Source organism: Balaenoptera acutorostrata, chromosome 14 (assembly GCF_949987535.1).
Source record: "Balaenoptera acutorostrata chromosome 14, mBalAcu1.1, whole genome shotgun sequence".
NCBI lineage: Eukaryota > Metazoa > Chordata > Mammalia > Artiodactyla > Balaenopteridae > Balaenoptera > Balaenoptera acutorostrata.
In genome coordinates, this window is record NC_080077.1 from 10,242,980 (window position 1) to 10,263,344 (window position 20,365).

The following is a 20,365-nucleotide window of genomic DNA, read 5'->3' on the forward strand; positions in this document are numbered from 1 at the left end:
GTTGCCAGATGATGAGAATGCTTGCAGAAAAAAATTTTTCTTGTAACACTGGAGTCCTGTTTCACACTCTGATGATACCTGAGTGCTCTCGTCTAACTCTTCCGTGTATTACCATGAGTAATGTGCGCCCGGGTAACAGGTCTGGCGAATGGACTTGGAATTTCTGAGTCTGCTGAGATTGTAAGGTGGTGCGAAGAGGTAGAGTCAGAATGGTGTCCACTAACAGCTGAACTCTGCAGCCATTTCAAAGAAATTGATTGTTACACAATAGCAGTCAACGACCCAGGAAGAAAAAGTTTAAATTAGAAGTGACAAGTATTAAAAAGCTGCTGTGCACCGGGTAGGAAGGAATATGAGGATATTAATATGCCCTGAAATAGAAATAATCACTTTGCACTATGTACACCACATACAATATAACATATTCTTTTTAACATTGCACAATATAAATATTATACACGGTGGAGTAAACTAATGCAAAATAACTTTGAGGCACACAAGAGAAACATGGAATAGATTGAACTCTGATCGAAATTAAGATGGGGATAGAAAAAGGCAGGGTGTTACACTGGCAGGCCAGTGAGCTCCTGGGATCTCACCTCAAGGGCCGTCAGCCACCTCCCATACACACTGAAAATTCTCATACCTCAATGTTGTTAGAGTTGATTGCTTCAAACAAAGACTAATTAGCTAAATACTTTGAGAAAATCAAACTGTTGCTCCCCACTCTCAAGTAGGTAACCCTTAAAGGTCCCTCCCGACCTCAGGGTTTCTTAATGAGGGGCTATGTTAGTTACACGGCTGTTTTTCCCCTATTTCTTGTTACTTGGTTACTATGAAACCACTTTAAGGAAACTAGAACAGTATTCAAGAACACCCATCACAGTGCTTAACAAGATTTAATGTACATTTATTCTTAACATGTGGAACATATAAAGATTTTATACTGAATAAATGATATTCATTAAGCCAGAGGAAAAGGAGGAATTTACATCAAGTTTTTTTCTTTTTTTTTAAACTACATTATCTTGAAATACAAATGTGGATTCTCTTCACTGAAAAATCTTTGAAGTTGTGTTTCTTCCTTTTAGTTGTATTTTTTTCTTTTTGTCTGTACTGGTAACCATTGTCTAAATCAATCCATATGCAACCATTTCCACACCTTGATTCATGAAGCAAATTGTGATCAGCTGCTCTCCTGAAATAGAGCATGACTTTATACATACAGAAACTTGTACATTACCCTCTTTTTTTTGTTTTTTTTTGTTTGTTTTTGTTTTTTGTATTTTTTTTTTTTTTTGGAGATATGGCCCTAATGAAAAAATATATAAAATAAAAATAAAAAATTATTTAAATCTACCATCACTTCGTAGTTACCACATCATGAAAAAGAAACTAAAAACTCTGTACTAAAAAAAAAAAAAAAAAAAAGGAAAAGAAAAAGAAAAGAAAAAATGAGGGTATGTTTAATGTACAACTTCTATATACATCACAGCCCATAGGCAGTAAAAAAAATATTTAAAAAATGATTAAAGGAATTGTGAAGAACTGTCATGTGGAAGGTCAAACAACAGACAGCAGACATGACGGTAGTGGTGAGGAAGCAATTTCTGTTGATCGTTGTCAGGTATGTGTTTTCAATCTTAACTTAAAGAAACATTGTTTTTGCTCCTAGCCTAATGTAACCATTTTCCTGTGGAGAAACCAGTATCATTTCATACTTTGACTGCTGACTGACACACCTCCGTGAGCCCCTATACCTACATCTCTAGAAGTTTCTATTGCACAGAGCTTTGGGCGATGGGATACAGTTTTTATTTTTTCATTATTTGAAGAATAACACAGCTAGGAAATTGATAATTTTTCACCTTTTTGCCTCAGTGTGGTGAAATTTTCCCATCTTAGCATCTTTTACCGTAACTTTTTTCTTTAAAGTCAATTCGCTTCCCAAAAAATGCAGTAAGACATGGAAAAGCACATTAAAAAGAAAATTGGTGAAAAACAAAAAGTGACCTTTGAATGCACTAGACAGCAACTTTGGTTAAAAAAAAAAACAACAAAATAAAAAAACCCCAAAAGGATGTACTTATACACACAGACGGCAAATATTAATTTCATAACTGTTCGAATTAATTATCTCTTTAATTCCCAATTGGTAAATAGTGGATGGGGCAGAGGAGCAAAGATTTTCTTTCCATCTTCCTACACTGGAGAAACAAGAACAGAAAACAGCCAGTTATACGGGAGCCTCTAGTCTTCACTCACACATGCTGCCTTCTCACTGATGTCATAACTGCCCAATCTGAAACAGTACATCACAGATGACAGACGCAACCAGAGAGTTCAGGACGGCTGATATCGAGATATCCAGCAATCGACCCTCGTGCAGAAGGAACTCTGAGCGGTTCTCGTCCACTCTGGCCATGGCCAGCAGAGCCTTGGCCGCCCTGCACATCATGTCCACGCTAGGGGGCTCTAGAGGCGGGGGCTGCATGTGCATGAGGTTATGCTGGCTCTGCTGATACTGGGCCATCGTGACCCCATCCTCTAGGAAGCTTATCAAGTTCCCGATGCTTCCTTTCTGCACAGCTATTGCCCTTGCAGCCAGCGCGTCCCCTTGGGCAAGGTTCGATAAAAGCGCCATGGACATTTCTCGACAGACTGGGTTTTTGCGATCCCCAACGTACCTAACTAACGTGGCATAGAATTTCTCCTGACGACTAAACGGAGGCGTAGCCAAGATCAGGTCCACATTGTTGTCCTGGATGCTGAGTTTACAGAGCGTCTCCAGCACAAGTCTCTGAGGCGACAGGACAGAGTTGGGTCCCACAGTGGGAAAGGGGTCTTGTGCCTCTGCTGACGGGCACACCATCCAGTGCAGCAAGCCATCCAGTATTGGCAAGCAGATGCTTTCCGTGTAAGCAGACAAGTCTAGCTGCCCAGAAATGTTGGCCAAGGTGACCAACGTGTTATCCCTTAAGACCTCGAGGCAGTCCCACCACCACTCATCTTTGCTGCAGGCCACCCCTTTGTCCTCGTCTTCCTCCTTCTCGTAGGTCTGCGGCGCTCGTTTTCTCTCGGGATGCTCGTGGTGAAGAAGAATCAGCTTCCCCAGGATCAGCACCAAGCCTGGATGTTTGGACATTTCGGCGTCATTCCCAGGCACAAAGGACAAGCTCCGGACGATGTTGGACACGCAGATGCAGCGCTTAGCCAGCGAGTCCTGCCAGTGCGCGACGGTGCAGAGCGGAGCCTCGTCCCGGCTCCTCGGCTCGTCCTCCAGCAGCTTGATGTTGCGGTGGCTTTTGGCTTGATGGATTCCAAAGGGAAACTTACTGCTTTCGGTTTGGGCACCAGGGTTTGTGTCTTCAGGAAGAGCCCCTGGCCGAGCAGACAGGACATCATCAATGGTTGCAATGATGCTCTTCTCTTGCTGCTCTTCAGAATCCCCTTTGCCTTCCTGCTCTTTCTTTCTGCCTGTGGAGCTTAAAGGGGGAGGTGGACGCCTGCGAGGAGGGATTTCCGTCTTGCTCTCAAAGTGCGTCTGGATGTGCTCGGTGGTGTCCCCACCGCCGAGCTGCCAGTGCAGAAGTCCACTGCTGAACTCCTGCACACGACCCAGCTTGTCAGACCGGTCGACGACAAACAGGTTGTTCTTTTTGACTATCTTGATTGGCAGCTTGTCGAACTTACTGGCTTGCCTGGGCTTCTCCTTTGGATCCGCGGTGGCATCGGGGGAGGCCAAAGCCGTGCTGCTCCTGTCCTCAATCTCCGCCTTCCCACCGTCTTCCTCCTCGTCTTCCTCCTCGTCCTCCTCCTCATCAATACATTCCGCATCTTCTTCCTCTTTCCCGGAATCGTCGGCTGAGGACTGGCTGTCATCTCTCTTTACCACATTGTGATCAAGTGCTTTTTGGCTGGGGTCTCCCACTTCATATTCCATAAGAATCCCAAAAATGTCAATCAGGCATTTCCTAAAGTACTCTACTAAAAGTTCGAGAAATCCGGACAACTAGAGAGACGAGAAAGAGAAGAGGTACCATGTCATAACCTCAGGTGCGACTGAGAGGGTGAAAATCCCGAAAGCTAGCAATGCATTTGCTATGATTATTTTCATGTTTTAATTCCTTTTTGGCTAGGCCAGGAAAGAGAAACCATATGTCAGCTAGAACTATCTTCCTGAATTTTTCATTATTGATCAAACCAACATTTACCAATCTTTCTTATTTGCTGTTTACTTTCTTACAGTATCAACATGAAAACTTACTTGTTATTTTCACATTTCTGATATTATCAGTGAGGGAGTGCTCTGCTGTTCTTTACCTTTGTTTCTGACTTAGACACAATGCAATCATGACTAGGAGAGTGGGAACGTGGATTTTCTAGACTCATTTACCCAAACTGAGTCTGTCCTCTTATTTATCTGAAACTTTGCTTGCCTGGATTTTTATGGTTATTATTCTTAGGATTTTATGGTTATTTTTGTCTTAGGTGCCATAGGTTATTCTAATTTACATTCTCCATATATTTGGGGGAGAAGATAATTTCAGCAATGTAGTAGCTCATAAACACAAATCAATTTAGTCCCTGATAAATGAATGAGAATGTTTCACAGAATGCACTTTTATATTTCAGCTATTCACAACTCCAGCTGAAAGACAAAAGCCACTATGAGAACCGTCTTTGTTTCCTTTAAGCAAATGTTTATTTCAAGAAAACCAACATACTCCGTGGTTAGCAACTGGCCTGATCCCCTCAACACCATGCCGCTGCATTTAGGGATGATAAAGGGTAAGTAAGTGAATGAGGATTTCTTAATGACAGATGTTATGGAAATCAACCATAATTTCATATCCTGCTGTAAGTTTCCTGAAAGTGGGTTTGAAACAATTATTAAGAAGTAAGGGGGGGCTTCCCTGGTGGCGCAGTGGTTGAGAATCTGCCTGCCGATGCAGGGGACATGGGTTCGAGCCCTGGTCTGGGAGGATCCCACATGCTGCGGAGCAGCTGGGCCCGTGAGCCACAACTACTGAGCCTGCGCGTCTGGAGCCTGTGCTCCGCAACAAGAGAGGCCGCGATAGTGAGAGGCCCACGCACCGCGATGAAGAGTGGCCCCCGCTTGCCGCAACTGGGGAAAGCCCTCGCACAGAAGTGAGGACCCAACACAGCCAAAAATAAATAAAATAAATCAATAAATTTAAAAAAAAAGAAAAAAATTATTAAAAAAGAAAATTTATTAAAAAAAAAAAAGAAAAAAGAAGTAAGGGGAAACCCAAGGGCCAACCAGATAGTACTCGCTTTTAGGGGATGAAGGCACAATTTTTCAGGTGGAGGTTTGGATGTCACCCCCCCTTCCCACCTGGGCCCCAACTTAAAGCTTAGTTTCTTCCCAGGGCAAGGGAAGCGGGAGAATTGCTAACGCAATTCTGGTTATGAAAAAGTGTGCTCAAGACCAGTTAGTTCACCTAGCATAAGGACGAAAATTTATTGCTCTAGCAAAGGTAGTATATATTCTTTTAATACTTATTTTCTGTTAAAATGGATTTCATGCAATGTTTATGACCTTATTAATATACTTGCTATCAACTGAAGAATTGCCTTTCAGAAAGGGCTCTAATGAGGACTTAAATGAGAGAAGAAAGAGGAAGTGGAAGATTCTGGTCCTAGTTCAGTAGAAGCAAGGCAATTAGATGTTTTGGCTTTTTTCGGCAAAAGCAGAGTTGTTCATACACAGAAGGGAAAATAACCTTTTCTGATTTTTGTTTCTAAATATTTCTTAAAAAGTCTGTAGTCCAGCTGACTCTTGGGCCTTTTTCCTAATCCTCAGCTCCCTTGCTCTCTTCTAGCTATTACGCTGGAAGCTACTTGAAGACTAGAACAGAACAAAGGAGGGTTTTTTTTTAAAAAGTAGTAGGCTTGTAAATGACTGCTTCAAAATAACCTTGAGGGAGGCAGAGACGGGAGGGAATAGACCAAGAAACAAGTTTGGCCATGACCTCATTACTATTGCAGCAGAATGATGGGTACCAGGGGGTTTCTTAAACTATTTTCTTGACTTCTCTGTATATTGGTTTGGCCAAAAAGTTCGTTCGGGTTTCCATACCAGACAAAACCCGAACGAACTTTTTGGTCAACCCAATACTATACATTTTCTATAATATAAAAATTCTTTTTAAATTTCACATTTCTTTTTAATTAAAAGAAAGATGTTAGGTTCCCCTGGAAAATAGGGTAATGTCTCACTGCTATCTACTACATGGTAATGTCTCATCCAACACTGACTACAGCCATAACTTTATGTTACATTTGGATTAATTCCCATTGGCCTGCTAATATTCATTCTAAACAACAATTTAATTTTACCACTATTGTCTATTCCATATACATACACACATGTGCACACAAGGTCACTATTTTCTTATGAGAAACATAGGTATGTGTATATTTATACTAAAGACTGAAATAAATTATTATTCCAGACAAAATTCTCAGACAACTATACATTGATTGATGATGGTTTACAACAGCTGCAATGATAAAAAAATGTTAGCTGGTGAGTGCTAATTACCTTAGGCATTATAGCTTAAGCATTATGCACTACTTCACTTTCTTATTCTAATTTGGTCCTCAGCTGGATTGGTGCTGGCTTACCTGGGAGAGATTGAAAGTAGCGACAGTGCTGTCATCATATAGAAGAATATTAATAGTGTCCAAAGCCCAAGTACTTTCAGCCAGAAGACCTGACTTAAGGGACATCATCACACGCCAGGCCTCAGGAGTAACTAAAAACGGGGGAAAGAACAAGGATATGATTAATACTAACTCTACGCATGAAAGAACAGAAACTAACAAAAGAATAAGAAAAAGAAGCAGAGTGTTAAGTTAAATATTGATTTTAAACAAATGTTCTGAGGGACGGTTAAACATGGTCATTTCAGATTCTTAGGTGGAGGTGACAGCTGCACTAAGAAACTTCTGTGGCTGAAGAGCTTTTTGCTTTGCAGGTTAAACAGAGGTGGGAGTGGGTGAGCATGAATGAGCCTTTCTGTATGTCTTCTTTTGCTCCGTTCACAAATGTCTCAAGGTGGCATCTTCCGAAGGCTGGTGAATACGCAGAATATAAGCAAAATTTAATTCCCAAACAGCACCTTCTCAGATACAAAGCCTTCATTCTCCCGTGCTGTCTTCTGTCTGAGCTCCTGCCTGCACAATGTGCTGCGGACAAGTATTAGCACTTTGACGGTTCAGGTTTTTCAGGAGGTTGGCTTGAGCCAGAGCGACAAGAGGAAAGATCTGTAAGATCTGTCAAAAGATGGGGCTGGGAGGAGAGGCCCATCATGTGTCTGAAATTTCAAGGGAAGCCATCTCAGGAAACCGGCGGCAGCACATGGTTCCAGCAGTCAGAACTCCCCACAACAGCAGGCAGGCCAGACGCCAACAGCAAGCTCCTGTGTGGGGCCGTGGGTTTCCACCTTTATTTTAATTTCATCTAGTTTTCAAATTTTCTAAGATAGGCACATAATACTTTTGCAGTAGAAAAGGCAAGCTTTCATTTTAAAATAAGGAACATAAGTTTCCCTAGGTTGGTATAACATGGACTAAGAAATTTTTTAAAAATTTAAATATATATATTTATTTAAACATCTATACACACACACATAAACACACAAACACATGCGTATATTTTTACGTATATATTTCCATACGTAACATGGTGCCCAGGGTCTATATCTCTCTCGCCTCCAGTACCCTCTCTATGTAGAACTCCTTACTCCCCACCCCCTATATACATCCTTAATGTCCAGTGATTGAAAACATCCTTAATAGCTTTAATTTTCTAATCACTGCAAATGATTTCAAGCCAAGTGATTCTGAGATTTTTGGAAAAAAATTTTTATACAACTGAACTCTATTAATTTCCTTTGCTGTGTTAAAAAGTACTTCAAAAATAATGCAGAAAAACTCTGTGTACTCCCAGATACTCCGAATCTCTACTTAGTATTCAGAACATTCCAAACAGGATGAATAAGTGACATCAGCGTTGAACGGGAAGAGTTCCTCGGCCGCTATCAGCAGTGCTGCACGGATTATAACAATTCTATACATCGTGTCATATGAAGTTCCATATTGCATATCATGTATCTATCTACATAGCACAGTCAGTTTTCTGTTTAGTTCCTGGGGAAACTCACTGTCTGTACGTTGTTGCCAAAATTACAGAGTGACCTGCCGTCAAATCTTCTCAGGCCGCCCTAGTGTTTCATCAGCCTGGCAGCTGCTCTATTAAGCACACATGGCAGAGATAAAGTGTTTGTTTAAGATCAAATCTTTAAGCCCAAAACACAGTACACGGTCACCGAGGAATCCCTGGTCTCTCACCTGGAGCTCTACCCTCTCACACAAATAACACTCACACGTGAAAATGCCATTTTAACTCTCGCTCTTCTCTGGCACTACTGCTTAATTCACGTGAGCGGCTTCCAACTGTTGCTCCTGCACAAAAACACGTCCTGATAGTTTGTAGTCACAGAATGGCATCCCTTTGAGATTAAGCAACTACGTCTAACCTAAAATTAAAATTCTAGATCACAACAGGAATTCATTTCAGGAGCAGAGCCTTGGGAGTGCTTACCGATATCTTTTGAGGTAATCTTCCGCCTTTGTTTCAAGACGGGCTGTGATGCTTCCACAGAGCCAGGAGGAAAGGTAATCTCCCTTCTGATTGGGGGCGGCTGGGGGGGCGGCCCCGTGACCTGGGCCGTGGGGACGGTGGGCATGACCTTCTGCATCTTCATGGAGGGCAGGAAGGGGGACTTGCTGGGAGACATGCGGCTCTCCAGGGAGCGCTGGAAGGAGGCGGGGCTGGGCGCCCTGGAGATGTGATTTGGCAGCGACGGTGGCGTCTGGTAGGATGTCTGAGGCGGGCGCGTGATGGGCTGCATGGAGGCTGAAGAGGACATGTAAGGCTGACGCTGGCTGACGTGAGAAGGCCACTGGCTCTCGTGGTTTATCCTTTGATCAGGTACCATCATGTCGTCCGTGCGGTTCATGCCTGGGTAAGGAGGTGTCTGTGCAGGGCCGCCGGGGCCTTGCCTGCTCTGGTAGGGATAAGGCATATCGTTGCGTGTCGCCCACATACTCTGCTGAGGCCCTTCGCTGGAGGACGACTGCATCGGGCCGCCCATCATCTGAGGCGGGATGCCGTGCGCCTGTATCTGCCCCGGGCCTTGCATCCTCTCTCTGGTATAGGGGTACGGGTACTGCCCCTGGATGGGCCTCCTGTCAGGCCCGGAGTAGGAGCTTCCGTACTGGTTATACATCTCTTGCTGCTGGTTGCCATACTGCATGTTGTACATGTCTCCCTCGTGGCGTTTGGCTGGAGGCCCGTACATGCCATCCATATGGCGCTTGTAATTCTGAAAATTCACACAAAGACGAATCATACTGATGTGCTTTTACAGGTATCATCACACACTTAAATTATGCAAGACAGTTATTACCTGGTGGAATGTTCATTTCAAAATGAATATGGGAAGCTCCCACAACATCTACGGACTAACAATTTACGCACTATATTCAGTATTACATAAACCATGTCACGTACTCTGCAGGAGCTTTCGCACTTTGTTTTCATGTGCTTCAAATTTTCTGTGGGGAAAAAAAAAAAAGCCTTCTCGCCTGGTATTTTCCAGGGCTGCAATCTGGGGAGAGTATGGTTTTGGTGACCACCACAGAGGCAGTGCCGAACAGGGGCTTGGAGATGCACTAGGGTGACTTCCGTAGGTAGAGAGAGACCTCATCGGAATGGACTGAGCACTTTGAGGGCCAGCCTGAAGGGGTCCTGGGTTAGACAGATTCCTTGGGCCTAACTTTACAGAAAAACTTGCACACAGAACCTGGCTCCTCAGACTGGACCTGTGCCCCCTGACACCTGACATTCCATGGCCCCGTCCCGACTTCCAGCTTGTCTGGGTCACATTCTCCATGAAAGCCTACGAGGACAGGGCTGGTGCAGCCCCTGCTCCTAACTCTCCTCCCCAGGGACGCCGGGGGTTCCAGCACTTGATCAGGGCGCGAAGCTCCTGATGAGAGGGAGGGAGGGAGGTGCTCATGTGTTAATTAGCGTTCTTTCACTTGACTTGAAAACTGTTTAAGATCCGTTGGTTTGATAATACAATTCACTGTATAAACATGCTCCAATAAAATTAAATAAATGTTTAAAATCCCTTCTATTTTACAAGAGGTCTTAGACCTGAAAAGTTGTTTAGAAACAGCAAATTCCTGTGTCTGAAAAGCCACGGCATGTTGTGCAATCCTCTGCCTTAGTCGTGATAACTGCAAGGTTACCTCACATACTTCACCATCTCTGAGCTGCAGCGCTGTGTAAATAGCATGAACCTAACACCTATCCTATAAAGTGAAAATATGCGGTCATTAATATCTTACTCTTAAAAACAAATCAACTTTCACTATTAGTATGTAATATTTTAAGTTGTTTTCCCTACATATCCTCTTTAAAACATATTGACAAATTTCTGTGCTAAAATGTCATTTGACACAATAGTACACAGAACACACATGTCTAAAACATACTTGAACTTGGGCTTATTATTTACAAGGATGAATGTCCTTAACTTCCTACAACACGTTATATTTTCAAGAGCTATTTCTAATTTGCTGATTTCAAAATCCTCAGAATACTTTTTTAGCATAAACAAACATGACCTGATTGTTATATGTCACTTTTGTTATACTTCCTAAAACTGTCCCGAAGTAGTACGAGTTTGAATTTTAAACAGAAAGCACAGAGATGCATGCCGCTCGCCAACTCACCGTCTGCTGTGGATACAGGCCCGGCTGGTGTCCTCCGTATGGCGGCTGTCCTGAGGGAGGGCCTTGGCCTGGGTACTGCTGCCCGTAAGGTTCATGCCTAGAATGAGGCAGTCAAAGAAAACTTCATTTACCATGGACCTCAGGCCAAGGGAGGAAGGAAGAGTCCATTTCTGGAAACTCCACTGCACCCTCCCGACAGGCACTGTTGAGTAGCAGCAGCAGTTCAGCTCCCAGCAGAAGGGGTGGCAGCACCCACTGTGGGGACGCTGCCAATCCCTGGCCAGTGGGTGGGAGGAGCCCCACTGGACGGGCCAACACCCTCCGCCTTTGAAGAGAGGCCCCGCCCATCCACTGAGGGACGGGGAGGGCACGGCACATGCTGATGTGAGGTATTAACGAGGGCAAGAAATAACAGGAGAACCGAAGAATCAAAGCAGTATTTCTAGGAGAACCAGAACATTGGCATATAATGGTGGAAAATGTTTATATGTCTTACTTTCTCATCATGAATATAAAATGTGCAAGTTTTTAAAGGGATACTTCAAAATCAATCCAAATGATACTAAGTATAGACAAAACTACTCAAAATTTCAAAGTCCTATGACCCTAAAAGGCTACAAGAAAGAATAACACGGATGATTTAAGTACTTCTATTAAATCTTAAAATGGGAATGAACAATACATTTATTTCATATTGAGAAATTATAAATACCATAAAAATAGCACGTTTAAAAGAGCAATAAATTGAAAACTTAAAAACGAAGCTGGTGTAGTTAGTATACTGAGTCTTGTAAGAAAGAGAATACTTGGACTGAATATACTCCTAAACTGGTCAAGGAGTGAGAATAAGAAGGAAAATAAATAAATTTTTAGAATATCACATGTAAAACAGATACATGGGAAGTTTTTGCTAATGACATGGATATCTAGAAGGGAGCTTACAGTTAGGAGGAAAAAAATATAATTGACATGGATAAAATTTCAGCTGAACAAGTAACACTTTTCAGAAGAGAAAACTTAATGAGGTAAATCCTAATGTGGTAGAGCCAAAATGACTATTAAACCTAGGCCATGCACTATTCCAGAAAGCATTCTAGAAGAAATAGAAAAGCATATTTGCTTGGGTTCCTTTAAGAATATATGTCCCAGGATGACTGTTTTCCATTGAAGCTCATCAGCCTACCCCTCACCCCTACCCTCACCAAAAGCTTTTCCCAGACCCTCAGAAACAAACCAAATCTTAGTAAAACCCTGATCCAGTACACTAGACATCACACAATGGTAACTGACTAAGGCAGATTTCACAAATAAACCTTCGCTAGGAGGTCCGAATGAGAGGTCGAGATTCCTGAGTCACTATTAGAAAGTACCACATGGCTTTGAGCACGTGAGGCTGTGTAACTCAAGAACCAGGCTCATAGAGAATGCTAGAAAGAAACCTTATTTGGTAAAACAGTGATTTTTTTCAAACCTTTTTTCCTTTGTGTTAAACCAGGGACACCTCACTACTCAACCTGCAACCGCAGCATGTGTACTGAGGAAAGGGGAGCAGTGTGGATGGAGGCCTTGCCACATGGGATTCCAAGGAAACGATGGAAACCATTGCCTGTCCTGAGATCTGCCGGTGCAGCGACAGTTAGAAGAGGAGGCTTCTGTTGTACGTCCACTGGTTTTCTTTAAAAATGTTAAATTGAAGGCTTTGTTTCTGAGCACTTCTCCATTAGGGAGGTAACGAACATGCCAACCAAGGGAAGGGGCTTCCGTGGTAAGGACCAAGGTCAGGGGCCTTCTTCACAAAAAGAAGTCCACCCTAAGCCACTATTTTAGGAAGCAGCTTCCTCTCAGAGACATTTCAATGACTTTCCTTCTATCTTATTAAAATAATCTGGGCCAGTAATGCAACCTTACTTGCCGTTTTAATATCAAGATGCTGTCCTGAAAAAAAAAAAAAGCTGCCCTGGCTTTTCTCAGAGATGTTTATTAAGGAACAAAGTATTCCCTCCCTGTTTAAAATGTTCACAGGGGACAGTGGAAACAACTGAAAAAACAACACCTGGAAGACCTTACCGAGAACCACTGCCGCTGAGCCTGCTGGCAGCCCTGTTTGGCACCACTGCCCAGACCTCGGCCTCTGGGAGGAAGGCAGGCGCTGAGGTCACAGGAGGAGCCAGGCGTGGAAGCTCGAGGCGGCGGTCTCGGCGTGGTGACGGCCCTGGCTCTCGCATCCTGAGGGAGAAGACTCTTGCCCTGGCCAGCCCAGCCCCCGCCTGTTTCTAATTTGTGCTTTTGGGCACTCGCTAATAAAAATACAGCGGTACTTGGTGGCCTGGGGACAAGGTCCTTCTCCCCAGTCCTGTTACGGTCGTCGACTGAAGGCAGCCATCTGACGCGCACAGTCCTTTGAAACTCCATCGGCTACCCGGGCTCAGAAATGTGTGTGTGAGGAGGGCGCAGTTTCTAGTAAGTCATCTCACCTTCGTCTTAGGAAACACTCACCTTCGATCGTAACTGGCTCCATAGGGAAACTGCTGCCGCTGCCCCATGCCTAGACTGGACATCGCTCCAGACGGGCTCTGGTTATACATGTCCTGCATGCTGCTGGTGGGCATCTGTCCTTGCGTCAGGAACGGCTCACTACTGCCAGGCACTGCAATAGTTTCAGTAACAGACAAAAAATCAAGCACTTTCAAAAGCCAAAGGGCCCAAACATCCCTTTCTAGTCATTGCTGTTATCCTTAATATGACAGACAACAATACCGATGAAAGAGCTTAATATGACAAACAACAATACCAATGAAAGAGCATAAGGTCTGGAGTCAAGATGGGCCCTGTTGGGGCAGGATTCTAAGATGGACCCTGAGGTCCCCCTTCCCTGCCCCCGTACACACCTTGTATGAGTCTTTCCCTCTGAGTGTGGGTAAAACCTACGAATGTGCTAGGATGTCACTCCCAGGATTATGCTACATCACAGGGCAAAAGGGATTTCACAGATGTAATTAAAGTCACTAATCAGCTGGCTGAGCTAACCAAAAGGGAGAGCACCTATATGGGCCCTTTAAATCAGCACCTAGAGGTGACAGACGAGCAAGTCAGAGGCACTCTCCCGCTGGCCTGAGAGGCCCATGTGTTAGGAACGACGGAAGCCTCTAGGAGCAGAGAAGGCCCCAGACGACGGTCAATAAGTAAACGGGACCTCAGTCTGACAACTGCGAGGAAACAAATTCCACCAACAACCTGAACAAGCTCAGAAGAAATGGAGACCCGGCTGACAGCTTGATTTCTGCTGTGAGACCCTGAGCTGAGAACCCATAGAAACTGCGAGGGCATACGTGTATGTTGTTTTAAGCCACAAGTTTGTGTTATGCAGTAATATAGGAAACAAACACAGGCTCAGATCCATACTTATTTGGGTAAGCTGCTGAACTTCTAAGTTTAATTCCTTGTCTATAAAATGTGGTTGGTAATATCATCTCATGGAATGGTTGTAAGGAAGAGATGAGTTACTTCCCTTCCCTTTTAGGAAAAAAAAAAAAAAAAAGTGAAAACCTTAACATAACCACCCATGCGCTGACTCACTCTAAAATCAGGATGAAGAAAATCACTAGGGAGTTAAGAACAGCTCAAGAAGGGATGAGATACAACTATTTCTAACAAGGGGTAGAGTGTCAATTAGGTCAAATATGCAAATTAGCATTAGCTCAGAGCCTGAAGAAATTGGGTCAAGCCCAGAAACTAGCCTGTAGGCAAATTAAACATTTTAATGCGAATCTTAATTGATATACAGTACTACCACCACCTGAAGGTTACTTTTATGTTCCATGAGATAAAAGCCGATTAAAATTTTGTGAGCTGATAAAATTTGTTTGGCTGGTAGAGAGGTGCAAATAATGAAGCCTGACACTGGTAGAATGTGTTTTGCTTTGTAAGGTGCTTTCACATACTTTATATCTTACCAGATCTTAAATCAACCTGCAGTAGACCCAGTTTTGAGGTTACTTTCCATTTTACAGATGTAAAAACAGAGACAGACAGAAATAAGGGGGATAACTAAAGTTAAATAACTTAATTCCCTAACATAAAGAGTTCTTGGGTTTCCCTGGTGGCGCAGTGGTTGAGAATCTGCCTGCCAATGCAGGGCACATGGGTTCGAGCCCTGGTCTGGGAAGATCCCACATGCCGCAGAGCAACTGGGCCCGTGAGCCACAATTACTGAGCCTGCACGTCTGGAGCCTGTGCTCCGCAACAAGAGAGGCCACGACGGTGAGAGGCCCGCGCACCGCGATGAAGAGTGGCCCCCGCTTGCCACAGCTAGAGAAAGCCCTCGCACAGAAACGAAGACCCAACACAGCCATAAATAAATAAATTAAAAAAAAAAAAAAGAGTTCTTAAAAATCAATAAGAAAAAAGACAATCAAATTAAAAAATGGGTGAACACGTTGATGGACATTCACAGGAAACGACAAATGGCCGATCAATATATGAAAAGATGTGTGACCTCATTTATAATTAAGGAAATCCAAGTTAAAACAACTGTGAGGCTTTCCCCCTCTCCCAATCTGATTGGCAAATGTTAAAATGACTGATAATAATCATTCTTAGTATGGGAGGACCCACATGCTCATGTTAAGAGTATTAAATTGGTATAACTTGCCAATACCTGCTATGATAGGCTATATTTTGGTGACTCCCTAAAGAAGCACACCTCTGGGTGTTCTGTTCATAGCTTGTGAAGTCCCACCCACTAGGAGGCTGGGCACCGGCAAATGTGATGCAGCAGAGGGTTGTGAGCGGTTGCAGGTGAGGCTGCACTCTTGGAGTGCTCCTTCTGGAACCCGTCTACCATGTCACGAGGCGCCCGAGGAGCTCCACGGAGAGGCCCCGTGGAAAGGCCCCACGGAGGAGGCCCCTGCCAACAGCTCCAGGAGTTCCCAGTAGAGCCTCCAGGTGACACAGCCATTCAAATGACACCCCAGCTCAGCAGAGCTCTCCGTCAGGCTTCAGCTGACAGCAGCCGCCTCAGAGTCCCAGCTGAGCACGTGTGGAGCCAAGGGCCACCCCGCCCATCACAGGACCGTGAGACAGAATCCAGTGTTGTTGTTAAAGCTACTAAGTTTTGGGATAGTTTGTTACAATAGTAAAAGATACTTAGTAAATGAAAAAAGAATTCTTATCCTTTGATGCAGTTATTCTACTTCTAGGAATCTATTTCACAGAAACACTCTTACAAGTGTGAAAAAACAGCCATACTTCAATAATCACTGCATCATTATTTATAATAGCAAAATATTATGAAACAAACCATCCATTGCTAGAGCATTAAAAAGAATAAGTAGGACTGTATGTGTAGATGCTAATAAATATTCAACACACACTGTTTGGGCTTCCCTGGTGGTGCAATGGTTAAGAATCTGCCTGTCAATGCAGGGGACATGGGGTTCGAGCCCTGGTCCGGGAAGATCCCACATGCCGCGGAGCAACTAAGCCCGTGCGCCACAACTACTGAGCCTGCGCTCTAGAGCCCACAAGCCACAACTACTGAGCCCGCGAGCCACAACTACTGAAGCCCGTGCACCTATAGCCCGTGCTCTGCAACAAAAGAAGCCACCGCAGTGAGAAGCCCGCGCACCGCAACGAAGAGCAGCCCCCGCTGGCCTCTCTCCGCCAACTAGAGAAAGCCCGCGTGCAGCACCGAAGACCCAACTCAGCCAAATATAAATAAAAATAAATACACTGTTAAGTTAAAGAATATATAAATATTCACTTATTGTTCACTTACAAGCAGTTAATCAATCAGTCCCTCAATCAGTGATGAATTAAGTGAGCAGGTGGGGAAGGCAGGCAGGTGGACAGGCGGGGCCGAGGCTACTCAGGGCTGTTGAGTCTTAGACTGGGCTCTTGCATCTACTCCACCACCACGCTACAGCTCAGCAGCAGGAGCGACAATACCAACGCCAACAACAGGGAGCGTGACAGCCACTGATGTTGGTCGTTCAACATAAAATCAGAGCGCCACCAAGCTCGCCGCCACAGTACGGTGAACCGAGGAATGGAAAACTTTATTATAAAGAGGGTAGGGCTGTAAGAAAATATGTTTCCTGTGGGTTTTCTGTTTATCTGCTTTAATTTGATACTAAATATACCAGTACCGTAAGGTAGCAGGTGAGCTGAAATAGACTGGGGAAATGCGAGGCAGAGCTTCCCGCTGAGCCACTGTACCATTTACACAGTTGATGAAAACACATTGTAGAGCTACCTAGTATTTAGCCAGGTAACCCACAGTCACCCCCCACTCCCACGTTTATTTTCATTATAAAAAAATTATCGGCATACGGAAACAAAAGAAATAGAACTCTTGCTGTCTAACATAGCGTATAGATAGGATATTGGAATAGTTCACAATAACTTTTGAAACCAGATTCCAAAACTTAATTATTTTTTCCATGTTAGTGTCATATTTTCAGAGTCTAAAAATGTTATATATCCACCAACAGCACTAACAACATGTTCCTTCTAGCATCTCATACCACTAAGGAAAACAGCTAACGCCAACATTCACAAAGCTTTCGAATTTATGAGCTTATGGATTTACTGCATGTTCTGTAAAATCTTTACTTGGAATAAGCAGCTCGTAAACTTTTTGAAAGGAAAAATTATAGATTATCTTGCTTTGTGTAACAGAAATCTGAAATACATATGAAATACAATCTCATTTGTTAATTAAATGGTACTATGCCCAACATTTAAAAATTTGAGATAATTCATTTCTATTTTGCATTGCTCTGTAATACTTGTGAAAGCCAAGGCTTTGGGCTTTATGTTTCTCTCTACTCAAGACAGTATCAAGAAAATCATGTACCCCAAACACCTAAATACAGCAAAAGTACTATTATTTAAGGGATCCCAGAATAAGTACTTCCATAAAAATATTATTCACCATTTTTCTGTACGCTTTTCAAAAAATATTCATATCATGCCTCAATTTCACAGGACTCAACTGCATCTGGAAGAGTGCCAACAACATTTGGCGCATGGATGCCACTGGAGAGCTAAAACAGGCTTAGATGGCTACGGTCTCGGGGCTATGGGAGTGCTGGGGGCTGGTACCCACGAAGAAGAAACCCACCCTGGGTGTCTGCTAATGTCAGTGAGAACTCTCGGTGACCTCGTCCATCCTACAGTTGTCGATACCACTTCTCTGCTTAGTTCTCCAAGATTATACCTAATTCCAACGCTCTGCCCAGCTCCAGACATACACTCCCCACCACTTATTGCCCTGACTTATCCACAAGTCAACTCGGGATTTCCTTCTCTAGCTTGTTCATTTCCCAGATGTCCACACCACACGTAGTAACAGCCAACCCTATTTCCCTCTCTTTCCCAACTGCCCACACTCAGGTGGTAACATCTTCACCCTCTCAGTCACAATCACTTGGTTCTTCTCCCCACGTTCAGTCCATCAGCACACCCTGTTGTTTCTACCCCCCGACATACATACCGGGTGGTTCCACTTCTCGCTTCCTGCTGGGGTCTGACTCCAACCCATCACCTCTCCCTGGATTATGACAGTGGTCTCCCCATCTCCACCCTCACCTCTCTCCAATATGTTCTCCATAAATGTCCAGTTATTTACTTATTTATTTTTAACAAAAAACCCAGTCACCTCACTTCCTGCATAACACCCTTCAGCATAAAACCCCAAACTCGTCAACATGCCTAGGAAGGCACAAAGGCTCTGCCCCGTCGGCCTCGATGTGCTTAGCCTGCCCCCTGCTCTCTGTGCCCCAGGAGCCTTGCACCTCCTCAAACACACCAGCCCCCCTCCTGCCTCGGCCTCCCCAACTCCTGGCTCCTCCCCGACTCACTCCCGTTCCCCAGGTCTCAGCAGATAACTGACAGCTCTTCAGGGCCCTCTCCTCCCCGCCACCCTCCTTAGGAGATGCCCCTCCTTCCATGACCTGCACCCAACATCATTGCTCTTTGTGTCCTTTCTTGCCTGTTTGTTTCCTTCCTTCCATCAACCACCATCCTTAATCATATATATGTGGTTTAACTTACTTTTTGTTTGTTGTTTGTAGACCGTCAACTCCACAAGGCGCTGTCTGGTTTAACCAGCATTCTACCTGGCACTCAGCCCCATGCCCAGGTCATGCCATGACGACCATGACACCAATTCCAGGCTGCGCTGGGAGCACATTTGCTTACAATACATACCAGTCACTCTTCTAAGGGCTGTGTTTACGTGCATTAACTCAATTAATCCTTGTGGCCCATTATTATCCCAATTTCTAGATGAGGAAACGGAGGCACAGAGACGCTAAGTACTGTGCCCAAGGCCAGAAATTTAGTAGGCTGTGGAGCTGGGACTCAAATATGTCTTGAATGGATCAGTGAATCAGTCACGGGATGGCAGACAGAAGAACACCCTCTGGACCAACCCTGCACAGAGGCCCCTCAGCATTTACCTTTCCTCATTCCTCCGAAGGGGTCCTTGTTGGGCTCGTAGGGCATCCTGCCCATCACTTCTGGCATGCTCATGCCCTGCTGGTATGGGGCGCTCGGAGTCATGGAGTTGCGTTTTGGGAACGATGAATCACTTGCGTCTGAGAATGGGTCGTGCACACTGACTGTACTGCTTCTGATAAGATGAGAGACATGAAAGCTTAACGACAGAGCATTAGTCACCTCCAAACACTTACTGAGAAAATAAGCCAACCTTGAAATCTGTACCTGCAAAAACCATCCAAAGTAAATCATATGAATAAAACTAGTGGTAGTTAAATATTTAAAAACTCACTACAGGGCTTCCCTGGTGGCGCAGTGGTTGAGAATCTGCCTGCCAATGCAGGGGACACGGGTTCGAGCCCTGGTCTGGGAAGATCCCACGTGCTGCGGAGCAACTAAGCCTGTGAGCCACAATTACTGAGCCTGCGCGTCTGGAGCCTGTGCTCCGCAACAAGAGAGGCCGCGATAGTGAGAGGCCCGCGCACCGTGATGAAGAGTGGCCCCCGCTTGCCGCAACTAGAGAAAGCCCTCGCACAGAAACGAAGACCCAACACAGCCATCAATAAATAAATAAATAAATAAATAAATAATTTTAAAAAAAACAAACTCACTAGAGAACACAACTGCCTCTCTCTATAAAAAGTTTGCTTCAGAAAAATGAAAAGATAGACAAATCTGATTTTGTATGGCTCACAGAGATGTTTCAACATACCTTCCACCTTGCATTGGGGTCATCTGTCCATGAGGGGTGGAGGCCGGAGTAGGTGGCTTCAGGTCACCTGGAACCTCTGCCATGGAATTACTGCCAGTTGACTGGGGAGTCTGTGGACCTTGCAAGGATCCTGAGTTAGCTGGTAGTAGTAGTACCAAGAGAAAATGGGGGGAAATCTAGAGGTTATCAAGTAAGCTCATCCTTGATAGTTATTAAAAAAAAAAAAAAAGGATAGAAAATAAGACATCATCTTATGTACAAATAGTAACAATATCCATTGCTGGTAACAATGTAGTAAAATTAATTGTTCTTACATTG

General features: G+C 44.1%; 1 protein-coding gene across 9 annotated transcripts in view; it reads right to left on the reverse strand.

The window, feature by feature from the left end:
- Nucleotides 1–880: 880 nt before the first annotated feature.
- ARID1B (AT-rich interaction domain 1B) overlaps nucleotides 881–20,365 on the reverse strand; it is a 405,593-nt gene continuing 386,108 nt past the window's right edge. For all 9 annotated transcript variants that reach the window (XM_057527661.1, XM_057527658.1, XM_057527655.1 and 6 more), the window contains 7 exons: nucleotides 20,048–20,186; nucleotides 19,296–19,468; nucleotides 13,330–13,480; nucleotides 10,834–10,930; nucleotides 8,633–9,416; nucleotides 6,652–6,782; nucleotides 881–4,012 (listed from right to left, as the gene is read on the reverse strand). In XM_057527661.1, coding sequence (XP_057383644.1) covers nucleotides 2,288–4,012; nucleotides 6,652–6,782; nucleotides 8,633–9,416; nucleotides 10,834–10,930; nucleotides 13,330–13,480; nucleotides 19,296–19,468; nucleotides 20,048–20,186 — 3,200 coding nt within the window. In that variant the 3' untranslated portion in view covers nucleotides 881–2,287. The remainder of the gene's footprint in view (nucleotides 4,013–6,651; nucleotides 6,783–8,632; nucleotides 9,417–10,833; nucleotides 10,931–13,329; nucleotides 13,481–19,295; nucleotides 19,469–20,047; nucleotides 20,187–20,365) is intronic.